Source organism: Rattus norvegicus, chromosome 2, assembly GCF_036323735.1.
Source record: "Rattus norvegicus strain BN/NHsdMcwi chromosome 2, GRCr8, whole genome shotgun sequence".
Taxonomy (NCBI): Eukaryota; Metazoa; Chordata; class Mammalia; order Rodentia; family Muridae; genus Rattus; species Rattus norvegicus.
Genome location: NC_086020.1, coordinates 8,205,615 through 8,224,417, shown reverse-complemented (window position 1 = coordinate 8,224,417; position 18,803 = coordinate 8,205,615). Strand labels below are relative to the sequence as shown.

The window sequence follows — 18,803 nt, the reverse complement described above, 5'->3', positions numbered from 1 at the left end:
TGGGGATGCTTCAGTCCTTCTTAAAAAGGGGGGGGGACAAAAATAGTCATAGGAGGAGATATGGAGACAAAGTTTGGAGCAGAGACTGAAGGAATGGCCATTCAGAGCCTGCCCCACCTGGGGATCCAGCCCATATTCACAGAGCCACCAAACCCAGACAACATTGTTGATGCCAAGAAAGGAATGACAGGAGCCTGATATAGCTGTCTCCTGAGAGGCTCTGCCAGAGCATGACAGATACAGAGGTGAATTCTAGCAGCCAACCATTGAACGGAGAATGGGGTCCATATTGGAGGTTTAGAGAAAGGATTGAAGGAGCTGAAGGGGCTTGTAATGCCCCAAGAACAACAATACCAACCAACCACAGCTCCCAGGAACTAAACCACCATCCAAAGAGTACACACGGACTGACCCATGGCTCCAGCTGCATATGTAGCAGAGGACGGCCTTGTTGGGCACTGAAGGAAAGAGAAGCCCTTGGTCCTGCCAAGGCTGTACCCCCCATTGTAGGGGAATGTCAGGGTGAGGAGGCGAGAAGGGGTGGTTGGTTGCATGGGGGAAAGGGGAAACATTTGAAATGTAAATAAAAAATCCAATAAAAAAGAATGTAAAAATATATTGCTGTGCTATTTCATTTCATGGACAGGGAAATGGTACATGTGTGAGCTATTCATGTTACATAAACAATAGGACATCTGGACTGCAATTTTCTGATTTTAAGAATTCAGAGAAGATCCCTAGTAAACCAATAAACTAAGTTGCTGATATTAACATTCTACAAATTCCATTTAGAATTTGGTTAGACTGAACTCATGTTTGTTTCTTTTGTCATTCTGTTTTTTGAAAGATCAAATGTAGTGGCTTTTCCTCTTTGTAAGTATGGCACATAGCTCTTTACACGTGAAGAGTTTGAAAGCAATGGTGTATGTGTATGCAAAGGTAATGCAAATGAATCACAAGTTTAAAGTTCATAATCTGAAATTAATCTGCAACAAATCATTGACAGAAGATCAAATAAAGACACATGTCCACAGTGGGGTTCATATTTCATATCTAAAGAGCAGAATTATAAAAAGGCCTAGTAGAACATGTAAATTGTATTAAGAGAAAACAAAAGTGGTCAGAGATACCTATCTTTGGATATAGAAGCTGTTTTAAAGTTTGTTCTTAATTTCCTGGAGACAAACATAGATGGCAGTAGATGGGTGCTGTGATAATTCAAATTTCCTTTCAGCTTAGATGAACTCCTATGGCATTTTGGAATGTTGTCCATTTTTAAAAATCTGGTCACAAAGAGGTTAACTTTTCAGTGTTTGATATTAGGATTGTCTTTCCCATATACCTTTCTTCCAGTTAAAAGTTATATCTAAAACTTACATGTAAGCCTCTGAAAGATTGCCAAACAGCTTGGGAGTAATACTCACTGCCTGTTAATGAATCAATGTTGTGATATTTTGAATTAACTTAAGTACTGATGAAGATTTTTTACAGTAGAAGGGAACAAGACCAGGGTGTTGACCCAAAAGGCTAAAGGTAAATTTTTTTTTTTTTTTTTTTTACAAAAATGGGATGTGACCTTTATGTAATTCAGGATGACTGGGAGCACCCACCCCAAGCTGTCTGTAAATGCTAGCTGTAGAAACTGAAAGCCATTAAATTTACACCTAACAAGATGTAACTCTGGACAATAAGTCTTTGTTATTATCATTAGTTTTATAAAGAACATGATCCTACTATTACTTAATACAGTACTACTAAGAAAAATTGTTACTTTACAAATATTACTACTGCCACTCATTTTCCTCCTGTTTTTAGCATTTGCTGGGTACTTACAATCACGACAGCAGTTTAAGCTCTTTCTATGTCTATTATACATTTATTTAATCTCTTCAGTAACTTGCTTAGATAGGCATTATTTTAGTTCTATTTGTGCAGTGCTACTGTTCATACCTTGTAGCAACAGCAGGGGTTCGGCCCTTTGTTTCCTAAAAGCAAGTAAATGACCTGGATATGACATGAACATTACAATCATGAACAGGGTTGAATTGTAATTGTAATTCATTTTATACAACTATGATATAAAATTTAAAGGTAGCTGTCTCTTGAGAGGCTCTGCTAAAGCATGGCAAATACAGAGGCAGATGCTCACAGCCAACCACTGGACTGAGCGCGGGGTCCCCAATGGAGGAGTTAGAGAAAGGACTGAAGAAGCTGAAGGAGTTGGTGACCCATAGGAAGAACAACAATATCAACCAATCAGAGCCCCTAGATATCCCAGGGACTAAACCACTAACAAAAGATCCATGGCTTCAGTTGCATATGTATAAGAAGATGGCCTTGTCAGACATCATTTGGAGGAGAGGTCCTTGGTCCATTGGACTTGGGCTAGATGCCAAAGTACAGGGGAATGCCAAGGCAGGGAGGCAGGAAGGAGTGGGTGGGTGGGTGGGAGAGCGCTCTCCTAGAAGCAGGGGGAGGGAGGATGGGATAGGGGGTTTCCAGAGGGGATAACATTTGAAATGTAAATAAATAAAATATCTAATAAAAAGTTATGATATAAGCTTTGTACTTAAGCTTTTTGCACTTAAGCTTTGTACAAAGCTTAAGTCCAAGTGGATCAAGGACCTCCACATCAAACCAGATACACTGAAACTAGTAGAAGAAAAAGTGGGGAAGCATCTCAAACACATAGGTACTGGAGAAAATTTCTCTCTAAGATCTCTAAGATCAAGAATTGACAAATGGGATCTCATAAAACTGCAAAGCTTCTGTAAGGCAAAGGACACTGTTGTTAGGACAAAACAGCAACCAACAGATTGGGAAAAGATCTTTACCAATCCTACAACATGTAGAGGACTTATATCCAAAATATACAAAGAACTCAAGAAGTTAGACCGCAGGGAGACGAATAACCCTATTAAAAAATGGGGTTCAGGCTGGGGATTTAGCTCAGTGGTAGAGCGCTTACCTAGGAAGCGCAAGGCCCTGGGTTCGGTCCCCAGCTCCGAAAAAAAGAACCAAAAAAAAAATGGGGTTCAGAGCTAAACAAAGAATTTATAGCTGAGGAATTATGAATGGCTGAGAAACCCCTAAAGAAATGTTCAACATCTTTAGTCATAAGGGAAATGCAAATCAAAACAACCCTGAGATTTCACCTCACATCAGTCAGAATGGCTAAGATCAAAAACTCAGGTGACAGCAAATGCTGGCGAGGATGTGGAGAAGGAGGAACACTCCTCCATTGTTTTTTTTTTTTTTTTTTTTTATTAACTTGAGTATTTCTTATATACATTTCGAGTGTTATTCCCTTTCCCGGTTTCCGGGCAAACATCCCCCTCCCCCCTCCCCTTCCTTATGGGTGTTCCCCTCCCAACCCTCCCCCCATTGCCGCCCTCCCCCCATAGACTAGTTCACTGGGGGTTCAGTCTTAGCAGGACCCAGGGCTTCCCCTTCCACTGGTGCTCTTACTAGGATATTCATTGCTACCTATGGGGTCAGAGTCCAGGGTCAGTCCATGTATAGTCTTTAGGTAGTGGCTTAGTCCCTGGAAGCTCTGGTTGCTTGGCATTGTTGTACTTTTGGGGTCTCGAGCCCCTTCAAGCTCTTCCAGTTCTTTCTCTGATTCCTTCAATAGGGGACCTATTCTCAGTTCAGTGGTTTGCTGCTGGCATTCGCCTCTATATTTGCTGTATTCTGGCTGTGTCTCTCAGGAGCGATCTACATCCGGCTCCTGTCGGTCTGCACTTCTTTGCTTCATCCATCTTGTCTAATTGGGTGGCTGTATATGTATGGGCCACATGTGGGGCAGGCTCTGAATGGGTGTTCCTTCAGTCTCTGTTTTAATCTTTGCCTCTCCCTTCCCTGCCAAGGGTATTCTTTTTCCTCATTTAAAGAAGGAGTGAAGCATTCACATTTTGATCATCCGTCTTGAGTTTCGTTTGTTCTAGGGATCTAGGGTAATTCAAGCATTTGGGCTAATAGCCACTTATCAATGAGTGCATACCATGTATGTCTTTCTGTGATTGGGTTAGCTCACTCAGGATGATATTTTCCAGTTCCAACCATTTGCCTACGAATTTCATAAACTCGTTGTTTTTGATAGCTGAGTAATATTCCATTGTGTAGATGTACCACATTTTCTGTATCCATTCCTCTGTTGAAGGGCATCTGGGTTCTTTCCATTTTCTGGCTATTATAAATAAGGCTGCGATGAACATAGTGGAGCACGTGTCTCTTTTATATGTTGAGGCATCTTTTGGGTATATGCCCAAGAGAGGTATAGCTGGATCCTCAGGCAGTTCAATGTCCAATTTTCTGAGGAACCTCCAGACTGATTTCCAGAATGGTTTTACCAGTCTGCAATCCCACCAACAATGGAGGAGTGTTCCTCTTTCTCCACATCCTCGCCAGCATCTGCTGTCACCTGAGTTTTTGATCTTAGCCAATCGCACTGGTGTGAGGTGAAATCTCAGGGTTGTTTTGATTTGCATTTCCCTTATGACTAAAGATGTTGAACATTTCTTTAGGTGTTTCTCAGCCATTCAGCATTCCTCAGCTGTGAATTCTTTGTTTAGCTCTGAACCCCATTTTTTAATAGGGTTATTTGTTTCCCTGCGGTCTAACTTCTTGAGTTCTTTGTATATTTTGGATATAAGGCCTCTATCTGTTGTAGGATTGGTAAAGATCTTTTCCCAATCTGTTGGTTGCCGTTTTGTCCTAACCACAGTGTCCTTTGCCTTACAGAAGCTTTGCAGTTTTATGAGATCCCATTTGTCGATTCTTGATCTTAGAGCATAAGCCATTGGTGTTTTGTTCAGGAAATTTTTTCCAGTGCCCATGTGTTCCAGATGCTGCCCTAGTTTTTCTTCTATTAGTTTGAGTGTGTCTGGTTTGATGTGGAGGTCCTTGATCCACTTGGACTTAAGCTTTGTACAGGGTGATAAGCATGGATCGATCTGCATTCTTCTACATGTTGCCCTCCAGTTGAACCAGCACCATTTGCTGAAAATGCTATCTTTTTTCCATTGGATGGTTTTGGCTCCTTTGTCAAAAATCAAGTGACCATAGGTGTGTGGGTTCATTTCTGGGTCTTCAATTCTATTCCATTGGTCTATCTGTCTGTCTCTGTACCAATACCATGCAGTTTTTATCACTATTGCTCTGTAATACTGCTTGAGTTCAGGGATAGTGATTCCCCCTGAAGTCCTTTTATTGTTGAGGATAGCTTTAGCTATCCTGGGTTTTTTGTTATTCCAGATGAATTTGCAAATTGTTCTGTCTAACTCTTTGAAGAATTGGATTGGTATTTTGATGGGGATTGCATTGAATCTGTAGATTGCTTTTGGTAAAATGGCCATTTTTACTATATTAATCCTGCCAATCCATGAGCATGGGAGATCTTTCCATCTTCTGAGGTCTTCTTCAATTTCTTTCCTCAGTGTCTTGAAGTTCTTATTGTACAGATCTTTTACTTGCTTGGTTAAAGTCACACCGAGGTACTTTATATTATTTGGGTCTATTATGAAGGGTGTCGTTTCCCTAATTTCTTTCTCGGCTTGTTTCTCTTTTGTATAGAGGAAGGCAACTGATTTATTTGAGTTAATTTTATACCCAGCCACTTTGCTGAAGTTGTTTATCAGCTTTAGTAGTTCTCTGGTGGAACTTTTGGGATCACTTAAATATACTATCATGTCATCTGCAAATAGTGATATTTTGACCTCTTCTTTTCCGATCTGTATCCCTTTGATCTCCTTTTGTTGTCTGATTGCTCTGGCTAGAACTTCAAGAACTATATTGAATAAGTAGGGAGAGAGTGGGCAGCCTTGTCTAGTCCCTGATTTTAGTGGGATTGCTTCAAGTTTCTCTCCATTTAGTTTAATGTTAGCAACTGGTTTGCTGTATATGGCTTTTACTATGTTTAGGTATGGGCCTTGAATTCCTATTCTTTCCAGGACTTTTATCATGAAGGAGTGTTGAATTTTGTCAAATGCTTTCTCAGCATCTAATGAGATGATCATGTGGTTCTGTTCTTTTAGTTTGTTTATATAATGGATCACGTTGATGGTTTTCCGTATATTAAACCATCCCTGCATGCCTGGGATGAAGCCTACTTGATCATGGTGGATGATTGTTTTGATGTGCTCTTGAATTCGGTTTGCCAGAATTTTATTGAGTATTTTTGCGTCGATATTCATAAGGGAAATTGGTCTGAAGTTCTCTTTCTTTGTTGTGTCTTTGTGTGGTTTAGGTATAAGAGTAATTGTGGCTTCGTAGAAGGAATTCGGTAGGGCTCCATCTGTTTCAATTTTGTGGAATAGTTTGGATAATATTGGTATGAGGTCTTCTATGAAGGTTTGATAGAATTCTGCACTAAACCCGTCTGGACCTGGGCTCTTTTTGGTTGGGAGACCTTTAATGACTGCTTCTATTTCCTTAGGAGTTATGGGGTTGTTTAACTGGTTTATCTGTTCCTGATTTAACTTCGATACCTGGTATCTGTCTAGGAAATTGTCCATTTCCTGAAGATTTTCAAATTTTGTTGAATATAGGTTTTTATAGTAAGATCTGATGATTTTTTGAATTTCCTCCGAATCTGTAGTTATGTCTCCCTTTTCATTTCTGATTTTGTTAATTTGGACACACTCTCTGTGTCCTCTCGTTAGTCTGGCTAAGGGTTTATCTATCTTGTTGATTTTCTCAAAGAACCAACTTTTGGTTCTGTTGATTCTTTCTATGGTCCTTTTTGTTTCTACTTGGTTGATTTCAGCTCTGAGTTTGATTGTTTCCTGCCTTCTACTCCTCCTGGGTGTATTTGCTTCTTTTTGTTCTAGAGCTTTTAGGTGTGCTGTCAAGCTGCTGACATATGCTCTTTCCTGTTTCTTTCTGCAGGCACTCAGCGCTATGAGTTTTCCTCTTAGCACAGCTTTCATTGTGTCCCATAAGTTTGAGTATGTTGTATCTTCATTTTCATTAAATTCTAAAAAGTTTTTAATTTCTTTCTTTATTTCTTCCTTGACCAGGTTATCATTGAGTAGAGCATTGTTCAATTTCCACGTATATGTGGGCATTCTTCCGTTATTGTTATTGAAGACCAGTTTTAGGCCGTGGTGGTCCGATAGCACGCATGGGATTATTTCTATCTTTCTGTACCTGTTGAGCCCCGTTTTTTGACCAATTATATGGTCAATTTTGGAGAAAGTACCATGAGGAGCTGAGAAGAAGGTATATCCTTTTGCTTTAGGATAGAATGTTCTATAAATATCCGTTAAGTCCATTTGGCTCATGACCTCTCTTAGTCTGTCTACATCACTGTTTAATTTCTGTTTCCATGATCTGTCCATTGATGAGAGTGGGGTGTTGAAATCTCCCACTATTATTGTGTGAGGTGCAATGTGTGTTTTGAGCTTTAGTAAGGTTTCTTTAAGTATGTAGGTGCCCTTGTATTTGGGGCATAGATATTTATGATTGAGAGTTCATCTTGGTTGATTTTTCCTTTGATGAATATGAAGTGTCCTTCCTTATCTTTTTTGATGACTTTTAGTTGGAAATTGATTTTATTTGATATTAGAATGTCTACTCCAGCTTGCTTCTTCTGACCATTTGCTTGGAAAGTTGTTTTCCAGCCTTTCACTCTGAGGTAGTGTCTGTCTTTGTCTCTGAGGTGTGTTTCCTGTAGGCAGCAGAATGCAGGGTCCTCATTGCGTATCCAGTTTGTTAATCTATGTCTTTTTATTGGGGAGTTGAGGCCATTGATATTGAGAGATATTAAGGAATAGTGATTATTGCTTCCTGTTGTATTCATATTTGGATGTGAGGTTATGTTTGTGTGCTTTCATTCTCTTTGTTTTGTTGCCAAGACGATTAGTTTCTTGCTTCTTCTAGGGTATAGCTTGCCTCCTTATGTTGGGCTTTACCATTTATTATTCTTTGTAGTGCTGGATTTGTAGAAAGATATTGTGTAAATTTGGTTTTGTCATGCAATATCTTGGTTTCTCCATCAATGTTAATTGAGAGTTTTGCTGGATACAGTAACCTGGGCTGGCATTTGTGTTCTCTTAGGGTCTGTATAACATCAGTCCAGGATCTTCTGGCCTTCATAGTTTCTGGCGAGAAGTCTGGTGTGATTCTGATAGGTCTCCCTTTATATGTTACTTGACCTTTTTCCCTTACTGCTTTTAATATTCTTTCTTTATTTTGTGCGTTTGGTGTTTTGACAATTATGTGACGGGAGGTGTTTCTTTTCTGGTCCAATCTATTTGGAGTTCTGTAGGCTTCTTGTATGTCTATGGCTATCTCTTTTTTTAGGTTAGGGAAGTTTTCTTCTATGATTTTGTTGAAGATATTTACTGGTCCTTTGAGCTGGGAGTCTTCACTCTCTTCTATACCTATTATCCTTAGGTTTGATCTTCTCACTGAGTCCTGGATTTCCTGTATGTTTTGGAACAGTAGCTTTTTCCGCTTTACATTATCTTTGACAGTTGAGTCAATGATTTCTATGGAATCTTCTGCTCCTGAGATTCTCTCTTCCATCTCTTGTATTCTGTTGGTGAAGTTTGTATCTACAGCTCCTTGTCTCTTCTTTTGGTTTTCTATATCCAGGGTTGTTTCCATGTGTTCTTTCTTGATTGCTTCTATTTCCATTTTTAATTCCTTCAACTGTTTGATTGTGTTTTCCTGGAATTCTTTCAGGGATTTTTGCGATTCCTCTCTGTAGGCTTTTACTTGTTTATTAATGTTTTCCCGTGCTTCCCTAAGTGTGTTCATGTCTTTCTTGAAGTCCTCCAGCATCATGATCAAATATGATTTTGAAACTAGATCTTGCTTTTCTGGTGTGTTTGGATATTCCATGTTTGTTTTGGTGGGAGAATTGTGCTCCGATGATGGCATGTAGTCTTGGTTTCTGTTGCTTGGGTTCCTGTGCTTGCCTCTCGCCATCAGATTATCTCTAGTGTTACTTTGTTCTGCTATTTCTGACAGTGGCTAGACTGTCCTATAAGCCTGTGTGTCAGGAGTGCTGTAGACCTGTTTTCCTCTCTTTCAGTCAGTTATGGGGACAGAGTGTTCTGCTTTCGGGCGTGTAGTTTTTCCTCTCTACAGGTCTTCAGCTGTTCCTGTGGGCCTGTGTCTTGAGTTCACCAGGCAGCTTTCTTGCAGCAGAAAATTTGGTCTTACCTGTGGTCCCGAGGCTCAGGTTTGCTCGTGGGGTGCTGCCCAGGGGCTCTCTGCAGCGGCAGCAACCAGGAAGACCTGTGCCGCCCCTTCCGGGAGCTTCAGTGCACCAGGGTTCCAGATGGTCTTTGGCTTTTTCCTCTGGCGTCCGAGATGTGTGTGCAGGGAGCAGTCTCTTCTGGTTTCCCAGGCTTGTCTGCCTCTCTGAAGGTTTAGCTCTCCCTTCCACGGGATTTGGGTGCAGAGAACTGTTTATCTGGTCTGTTTCCTTCAGGGTCCGGCGGTGTCTCTGGCAGGGGTCCTGCCGCTCCTGGGCCCTCCCCCACGGGAGCCCAGAGGCCTTATACAGTTTGCTCTTGGGCCAGGGATGTGGGCAGGGGTGAGCAGTGTTGGTGGTCTCTTCCGCTCTGCAGCCTCAGGAGTGCCCACCTGACCAGGCGGTTGGGTCTCTCTCTCACCGGGTCTGGGAGCAGAGAGCTGCTGCCACTCCTCCATTGTTGATGGGATTGCAGACTGGTACAACCATTCTAGAAATCAGTCTGGAGGTTCCTCAAAAAATTGGACATTGAACTACCTGAGGACCCAGCTATACCTCTCTTGGGCATATACCCAAAAGATGCCACAACATATAACAAAGAAACATGCTCCATTATGTTCATAACAGCCTTATTTCTAATAGCCAGAAGCTGGAAAGAACCCAGGTGCCCTTCAACAGAGGAATGGATACAGAAAATGTGGTATATCTATACAATGGAATATTACTCAGCTATCAAAAACAATGACTTTATGAAATTCTTAGGCAAATGGATGGAACTGGAAAATATCATCCTGAGTGAGGTAACCCAATCACATAAAAACACACATGGTATGCACTCATTGATAAGTGGATATTAGCCCAAATGCTTGAATTACCCTAGATGTACAGAATACATGAAACTCAAGAAGGGTGACCAAAATGTGAATGCTTCACTCCTTCTTTAAAAAGGGAACAAGAATACCCTTGGCAGGGAATAGGGAGGCAAAGTTTAGAACAGAGCCAGAAGGAACACCCATTCAGAGTCTGCCCCACATGTGGCCCATATATATACAGCCACCCAATTAGACAAGATGGATGAAGCAAAGAAGTGCAGGCCTACAGGAACCAGATGTAGATCTCTTCTGAGAGACAGAGCCAGAATACAGCAAATATATAGGCAAATGCCAGCAGCAAATCACTGAACTGAGAACGGGACCCCCGTTGAAGGAATCAGAGAAAGGACTGGAAGAGATTGAAGGGGCTTGAGACCCCTTCAATCTGAATAACAATGCCAAGCAACCAGAGCTTCCAGGGACTAAGCCAATACCCAAAGACTATACATGGACTGACACTGGACTCCAACTGCATAGGTAGCAATGAATAGCCTCGTAAGAGCACCAGTGGAAGGGAAGCCCTTTGTCCTGCCATGACTAAACCCCAGTGAATATGATTGTTGGGGGGAGGGCAGTAATGGGGGAGGATGGGGAGGGGAACACAAATAGAAAAGGGGAGGGGAAGGGCTTAGGAGGATGTTGGCCCAGAAACCGGGAAGGGGAATAACAATCGAAATGTAAATAAGAAATACTCAATTTAATGAAGATAGCAAAATGAAAAAAGAGTTATGATATGATTAAATAAAATGCAAAACAATTTTAAAAAACTTCTTTGGTCTCTATTGGTCAAAGTCAGATTGGATAAAATGACAGAGTAATTTGTAAGACTTTCACTGTATGCAAAATAATGAATGTATCAGAGATAGTCTCTGATAAAAGACTGTGAACAGTCTTTCTGTGAACAGATATGTTATGCTCTTTTTGGGGTATTATTGTTTTTTTTCCTTAAATCTCACAAGCATGCTGAGAGCTGGCTCCTGTGTACTAGATGAGGACACTGAGGGAGAAGAGAAGAGTGTTCACTCCAGGCCACCTGGCGCCCAGACTGTCAGCCAGCTTTGCTTTCAGAAATGTTCCAAAATGCTCAATTCAAAAGGCACCAAACATTCCCTCCCTAAAGTCTGGCTAGTCACTGATCAGAACATTCCCAACAGAGATAGGAGCATAGATGGATGGAGACTTACCTTGCTCTTGTATTTCTGATGGCCAAGCCGGAACTTCACATATGGATCACTCAACCCATTGGAATCCATTGCTTTGAGGTCTCGCCCTTCAATCAAGGTGATGCTGACTATTCCTCTCCACAGATGTGATTTCCTGTGCTGGTCTGACAGACGTAAACTTTGGGTCTGAAACTTTGGCAAAGAGGAAATAAGTTAGCTTATCTTGTTTTAAACTGTAATCTCCGAGTTGGCCTTTCTCTTTTTCTGGGTTTATAGTTTTCCAAAGAATAGAAGTTAGTCAACTATTATGGTTAAAAGAAATAAATAATTTATGGAGTATTATGTATTAATTATAAAATTATTAACAGATTATGAACTATCAGCTCCTGTTATGTTGAGGAGTACCCAAGCACTGCAACCTCTCACACCCTCAAATTAAAAGAGAGAGAGAGAAAGAGATCTGTGTCAAAATGAGACAAAGGAAATGAGACCACAGCTATGCTGTCCTATGTAATTTTTATGTTTTAACTTTTAGGAGTTATTTTTCTATGTTAGAAATTCATTCTTATGATTTTAAGCTAAAAGTTTAGTTGAAAGTAAGCCTTAGGAAAATGTAAAACTGTCTTATTATCTTAGGGGATAAATCTTTCCAGAGAACCACTTAAGGAACTACAGAGCACAAAACTTTAGCTTACCAAAAACCTTGCTTTTCTCTTAAACTTGAGTCACAAATATTTACAATTGTTTTTAAATTTAAAATGTAATTTATATTTGTATGCCACTGAATGTTTCCTTCATTCTGCTGTATGAACAAAACTTGTTAATAATCTCTAATATACTCAATTCTAAGTCACAATAATCAGGCCAACGAACAAATACAAAATTTTTTATGTTATTGATTCTACTACAATATCTACATGATTTTAAAACCCCAAACAGCACTTAAACAATCTAGAGAAAGAGTAGCAACAATAACATGTCAATTGAAGTCAGCATCAAGAGATGCCACAGAATTACTGCTTCTGTTGTGTTTGTCCCACCTACAGCTGTTTCATGAAGAAATTCAGCTCTCCATATGTAAGTTATAGGTTATCTTTATTTGATGTTGAACCCTGTCTACATCGACTTGATGAACTTACAGCCTGCCTTGGCCACTGTCCTCCCATTTTGACCTTCGAGCTTTTCTACACCACAGTAATGCCATTTTGACAAGTGACCATAAAAATTCATGTATTCTGAGGTGCATTTATCAGGAAAGTGAAAACTTAAGCTCTTCAAAAGACAACATTTCTAGTGTTGGCATGATTTTAATTGAAATCTTTGTAAACAACATGGTATACTTGTTCAACAGCAACTTTTGGGCATGATGCTATTAACATCAATATACACTTCACCAGTGAGCCTCAAGATCAGTGTTTATATGACTCCAGAAGGCTAAGAGAAGACTCAGAAAGTGCATCAAGTTCCACAGAGCTCCGCCTTCTCTGCCTCCATTTGTTCCACATATTGGCTTTCTACACTGGATTTTGTTTGAACAAAGATTTCTTAAAACAATTGTTTAGAGTTGTTGTACCAAATAATGGCTGAGGATTTTCACTTGTTTGCTTTATGGTAGTACTGTCATGTCAGTTGATTAGCTGTAGTAGCATTGAGGATTAAACATGGGATTCTTGCACATAGGCAAGCACTCTACCTCAGAACTACTCTGTCACTAGATTGTGATTGATTGGACAGTAAATGTTTAGATTGTGCAGCAGCAGAACTTAAAATCCACTCTAAACTTTGGCTATGAAAGCTTTGCTGAGAAGCATGATTGGCTAAGGAGGAGAACAAATATTATAGCAAGTAAGAAGGCAATCTTGTTACATGTGTTCTCTAGTTTGGCTTCAACTCAAATGTGCATAAATGCCAGGCCTCAGCCCCTATTTACTGATACGTAATCGAGACATAGAGCGTTGAGCAGCTAAACAGTAGATGTAGGACTAGAATCCTGGATTTCTGCATTTTAATCTTGATGTTTTTCCAAAATAAGTGTTTAGGATAGACACGGTCTTATGTGCTTAAAGACAATAATGATTTAAATATAAGAACAAAACACAGTACTCTCCAGTTAAGTGAGTTGTTGATATAGAGGTAACTTTCTAGTAGAGAGTTTCCTATATGGTGAATTCAGAAAATTACATCATGTGCTTAATCACATGGGTGCACGCATATCCATGACAGACATCGTTCTGATGTATGTGTTCCTTTATATATGCTCCAGAAGAAATGAAATCACACCTATAGCCAAAGTGATGTGGGCATAATCTTGGCTGCATATTGCCACAAAAAATGTTGAGACTGTTTCTAAATAATAGGAAATCTAAAACCTATATCAGTTATTCTCCTTCCTAGTTCTTTCTCCCTTTTTTCAAAGAACACAAATAAATGAGGAGGAAAAAGGATGGTTCCATAAAGGAGCTGCCAAATGCCATCATTATGAAGAAATGAAGCTAGAAGGTTCCTTTTTAAGCAACACAGGGAACAGAGACGGAGATGGGGGAACAAACTTAGCAAGAAACAGTTAACAACTGTGGGGATTAAGGGGGCTTCTGTAATGGACTAACAAGAACAAGAAGGTCCTGAGAGTACACTGATCAGAGATTTTTAAGAGACTGTTTCATCTTCAATATAACTGCTGTTCAAAATGGCACATTTCATAAAAGACACTCTACTATTTAATTAATTATATATAAATTAAATATAATTAAATCCAGAGATGTAATCAAGTAAGTTCATAATTTGAATAAACAGTATAGTCACTAAATAGATACATACTTAGTTTTACTATGATGTGTAGCAAGTTAATAACAGTATAGGGGAAAGGAGTAACATGTTAGGTTAAACAGTCAACAATAGTGAAAGAATGTCCCTGGACACAGTTGGTTCTTCAAACCTGTGGTGTTTTCCTCTACACATGTAATTAATGACTGACTGAAAATATTCAAAAAACACTTTTGTACTGAACCTATGCAGAACTTTTCTTGTTATTACACTTTATCAATGCAGTATGGCAGTGAGCTACATATAGCATTTATGTTGTATTCATTATTATAAATAATCTATAAATATTTAAAGTATGGACATGCATAGCTTTACTCTAAAGGGTACACCAGCTTAATTTCTGGACTTGATCCTATTCACAGGAAGTAGTTGAAATGGTTTCCCCACCTAACTGCCATACACTGAGAAGACTATATTACACTTTTTTTTTTTAGAAATTTCTGTATGATTTTGGTATTTGGCCCCTTTCTTGGATTTATTTTTCTTGTATTTGGTATTCAAAACAGTTATCTAAGATACTGTATAGATAAAGAATGTTCTTCAGTGTGCATGTAGGACAAACAGGTACAAAATATGTTCCATAAAACAGAGTAACCTCACTTTCTGGGAGTAGTCATTCATTTTGACCTTTCTTAAAATCCAAGGTTCCAGGGAACTCCTTAAATGGGTGGTGATGAGCTGAAATCCACAGCCAAAGCATCCTGAAACCTAACACTAAGACTGATGTCTCCTGCTACATTTTGGCCACTTGTCCTCTGCTACACCTAATATTAATGTCCCATGGTAACTCTGATGAGTTCTCTACTTCAGAAATGTGCTGCCTCTATAAAGCACATGTATAAATGTGTGGTCCAGGGACATTAGTGCTACCTGGCAATTTATCAGAAATTCAAAGTTTTTGGTTCTTTCATAAGATACTTTGAGGGGAGAGAGAGCTCATCACCGAGACAGGTGGGCACTCCTGAGACGGCAAAGCGGAAGAGACCACCAATACTGCCCCCCCTGCCCACATCCTTGGCCCAAGAGGAAACTGTATACGGCCTCTGGGAACCAGAAGATAAGGGCACTGGAGCTGCAGGTCCCCTGCGCTCCAGACACCACTGAAACCTGAAGGGACCAGATCAAAGGTTCTCTGCACCCAAATCCCATGGGAGGGAGAGCTAAACCTTTAGAGGGGCAGACACGCCTGGGAAGCCAGAAGAGACTACACTCTGCCCACATTTCTGACTCCAGAGGAAAACACCTAATGCCATCTGGGACCCTGGTGCACGGGGGCTCTGGGAAAAGGCAGCACAAGCCCTACTGGTTGCCGCCCTCACGGAGAGCTCAAGAACAGCCCCCCACGAACAACTTGAGTCACGGGACCACAGGTAAGACCAACTTTTCTGCTCCAAGCGACCTGCCTGGTGGATTCAGGACATAGTCCCACAGGAACAGCTGAAGACCAGTAGGCAGGAAAGACCTCACGCCCGAAATCAGAACACTCTGTTCCCATAACTGGCTAAAAGAAAACAGGGAAACAGGTGTACAGTACTCCTGACATACAGGCCTACAGGACAGTCTAGCCACTGTCAGAAATAGCAGAATAAAGTAACAACAGAGATAATCTGATGGCGAGAGGCAAGCCCAGGAACCCAAGCAACAGAAACCAAGACTACATGGCAACATCAGAGCCCAATTACCCTCCAAAGCAAACACTGAATGTCCAAACACACCAGAGAAGCAAGATCTAGATTAAAATCATATTTGATCATGAGGCTGGAGGACTTCAAGAAAGACGTGAAGAACTCCCTTACAGAAACGCAGGAAAACATAAATAAACAAGTAGAAGCTTATAGAGAGGAATCACAAAAATTCCTGAAAGAATTCCAGGAAAACACAGTCAAACAGTTGAAGGAATTAAAAATGGAAATAGAAGCAATGAAGAAAGAACACACAGAAACAACTCTGGATATAGAAAACCAAAGGAAGAGACAAGAAGCCATAGATACAAGCATCACCAACAGAATACAAGAGCTAGAAGAGAGAATCTCAGGAGCAGAAGATTCCATAGAAATCATCGACACAACTGTCAAAGATAATGTAAAACGGAAAAAGCTACTGGTCCAAAACATACAAGAAATCCAGGACTCAATGAGAAGATCAAACCTAAGGATAATAGGTATAGAAGAGAGTGAAGACACCCAGTTCAAACGACCAGCAAATATCTTCAACAAAATCATAGAAGAAAACTTCCCTAACGTAAACAAAGAAATGCCCATAAGCATACAAGAAGCCTACAGAACTCCAAATAAATTGGACCAGAAAAGAAACTCCTCTTGTCACATAATAGTCAAAAAACCAAACGCACAAAATAAAGAAAGAATATTAAAAGCAGTAAGGGAAAAAAGGTCAAGTAACATATAAAGGCAGACCTATCAGAATCAAACCAGACTTCTCGCCAGAGACTATGAAAGCCAGAAGATCCTGGACAGAAGTCATACAGACCCTAAGAGAACACAAATGCCAGCCCAGGTTACTGTATCCTGCAAAACTCTAAATTAACATAGATGGAGAAACCAAGATATTCCATGACAAAACCAAATTTACACAATATCTTTTTACAAATCCAGTGCTACAAAGGATAATAAATGGTAAAGCCCAACATAAGGAGGCAAGCAATACCCTAGAAAAAGCAAGAAACAAATCGTCTTGGTAACAAAACAAAGAGAAGAAAAGCACACAAACATAACCTCACATCCAAATATGAATACAACAGGAAGCAATAATCATTATTCCTTAATATCACTCAACATCAATGGTCTCAACTCCCCAATAAAAAGATGTAGATTAACAAACTGGATACACAATGAGGACCCTGCATTCTGCTGCCTACAGGAAACACACCTCAGAGACAAAGAAAGACACTACCTCAGAGTGAAAGGTTGGAAAACAACCTTCTAAGCAAATGGTCTGAAGAAGCAAGCTGGAGTAGCCATTCTAATATCAAATAAAATCAATTTTAAACTAAAAGTCATCAAAAAAGATAAGGAAGGACAGTTAATATTCATCAAAGGAAAAATCCACCAAGATGAACTCTCAATCCTAAATATCTATGCTCCAAATACAAGGGCACCTACATACATAAAAGAAACCTTACTAAAGCTCAAAACACACATTACACCTCATGCAATAATAGTAGGAGATTTCAACACCCCAATCTCATCAATGGACACGTCATAGAAACAGAAATTAAAGAGAGACATAGACAGACTAAGAGAAGTCATGAACCAAATGGACTTAACAGATATTTATAGAACATTCTATCCTAAAACAAAAGGATATACCTTCTTCTCAGATCCTCATGGTACTTTCTCCAAAACTGACCATATAATCGGTCATAAAACAGGCCTCAACAGATACAGAAAGATAGAAATAATTCCATGCGTGTTATCAGACCACCACGGGCTAAAGCTGGTCTTCAATAACAATAAGGGAAGAATGCCCACATATACATGGAAATTGAGCAATGCCCTGCTCAATGATAACCTGGTCAAGGAAGAAATAAAGAAAGAAATTAAAGACTTCTTATAATTTAATGAAAATGAAGGTACAACATACCCAAACTTATGGGACACAATGAAAGCTGTGCTAAGAGGAAAACTCATAGCTCTGAGTGCCTGCAGAAAGAAACAGGAGAGAGCATATGTCAGCAGCTTGACAGCACACCTAAAAGCTCTAAGCAAAAAGAAGCAAATACACCCTGGAGGAGTAGAAGGCAGGAAATAATCAAACTCAGAGCAGAAATCAACCAAGTAGAAACAAAAAGGACCATAGAAAGAATCAACAGAACCAAAAGTTGGTTCTCTGAGAAAATCAACAAGATACATAAACCCTTAGCCAGACTAACGAGAGGACACAGAGAGTGTGTCCAAATTAACAAAATCAGAAATGAAAAGGGAGACATAACTACAGATTCAGAGGAAATTCAAAAAATCATCAGATCCTACTACAAAAGCCTATATTCAACAAAACTTGAAAATCTGCAGGAAATGGACAATTTCCTAGACAGATACCAGGTAACGAAGTTAAATCAGGAACAGATAAACCATTTAAAAAACCCCATAACTCCTAAGAAAATAGAAGCAGTCATTAAAGGTCACCCAACCAAAAAGAGCCCAGGTCCAGAAGGGTTTACTGCAGAATTCTATCAGACCTTCATAGAAGACCTCATACCAATACTATCCAAACTCTTCCACAAAATTGAAAGAGAAGGAGCACTACCGAATTCCTTCTATGAAGCCACAATTACTCTTATACCTAAACCACACAAAGACCCAACAAAGCAAGAGAACTTCAGAACAATTTCCCTTATGAATATCGACGTAAAAATATTCAATAAAATTCTGGCAAACCGAATCCAAGAGCACATCAAAACAATCATCCACTATCAAGTACGCTTTATCTCAAGCATGCAGGGATGGTTTAATATATGGAAAACCATCAACGTGATGCATTATATAAACAAACTGAAAGAACAAAACCACATGATTATTTCATTAGATGCTGAGAAAGCATTTCACAAAATTCTACACCCCTTCATGATAAAAGTCCTGGATAGAATAGGAATTCAAGGCCCATACCTAAACATAGTCAAAGCCATATACAAGAAATCAGTAGCTAACATTAAACTAAATGGAGAGAAACTTGAAGCAATCCCCCTAAAAGCAGGGACTAGACAAGGCTGCCCACTCTCTCCCT

At 39.7% G+C, this 18,803-nt stretch overlaps 1 protein-coding gene across 16 annotated transcripts in view; it reads right to left on the bottom strand.

The window, feature by feature from the left end:
- The window catches only part of Mctp1 (multiple C2 and transmembrane domain containing 1), a 694,629-nt gene that overhangs the window by 269,179 nt on the left and 406,647 nt on the right, over positions 1-18,803 (bottom strand). For all 16 annotated transcript variants that reach the window (XM_039102152.2, XM_039102154.2, XM_063281693.1 and 13 more), the window contains one exon: positions 11,262-11,432. In XM_039102152.2, the coding sequence (XP_038958080.1) occupies positions 11,262-11,432 (171 nt within the window). The remainder of the gene's footprint in view (positions 1-11,261; positions 11,433-18,803) is intronic.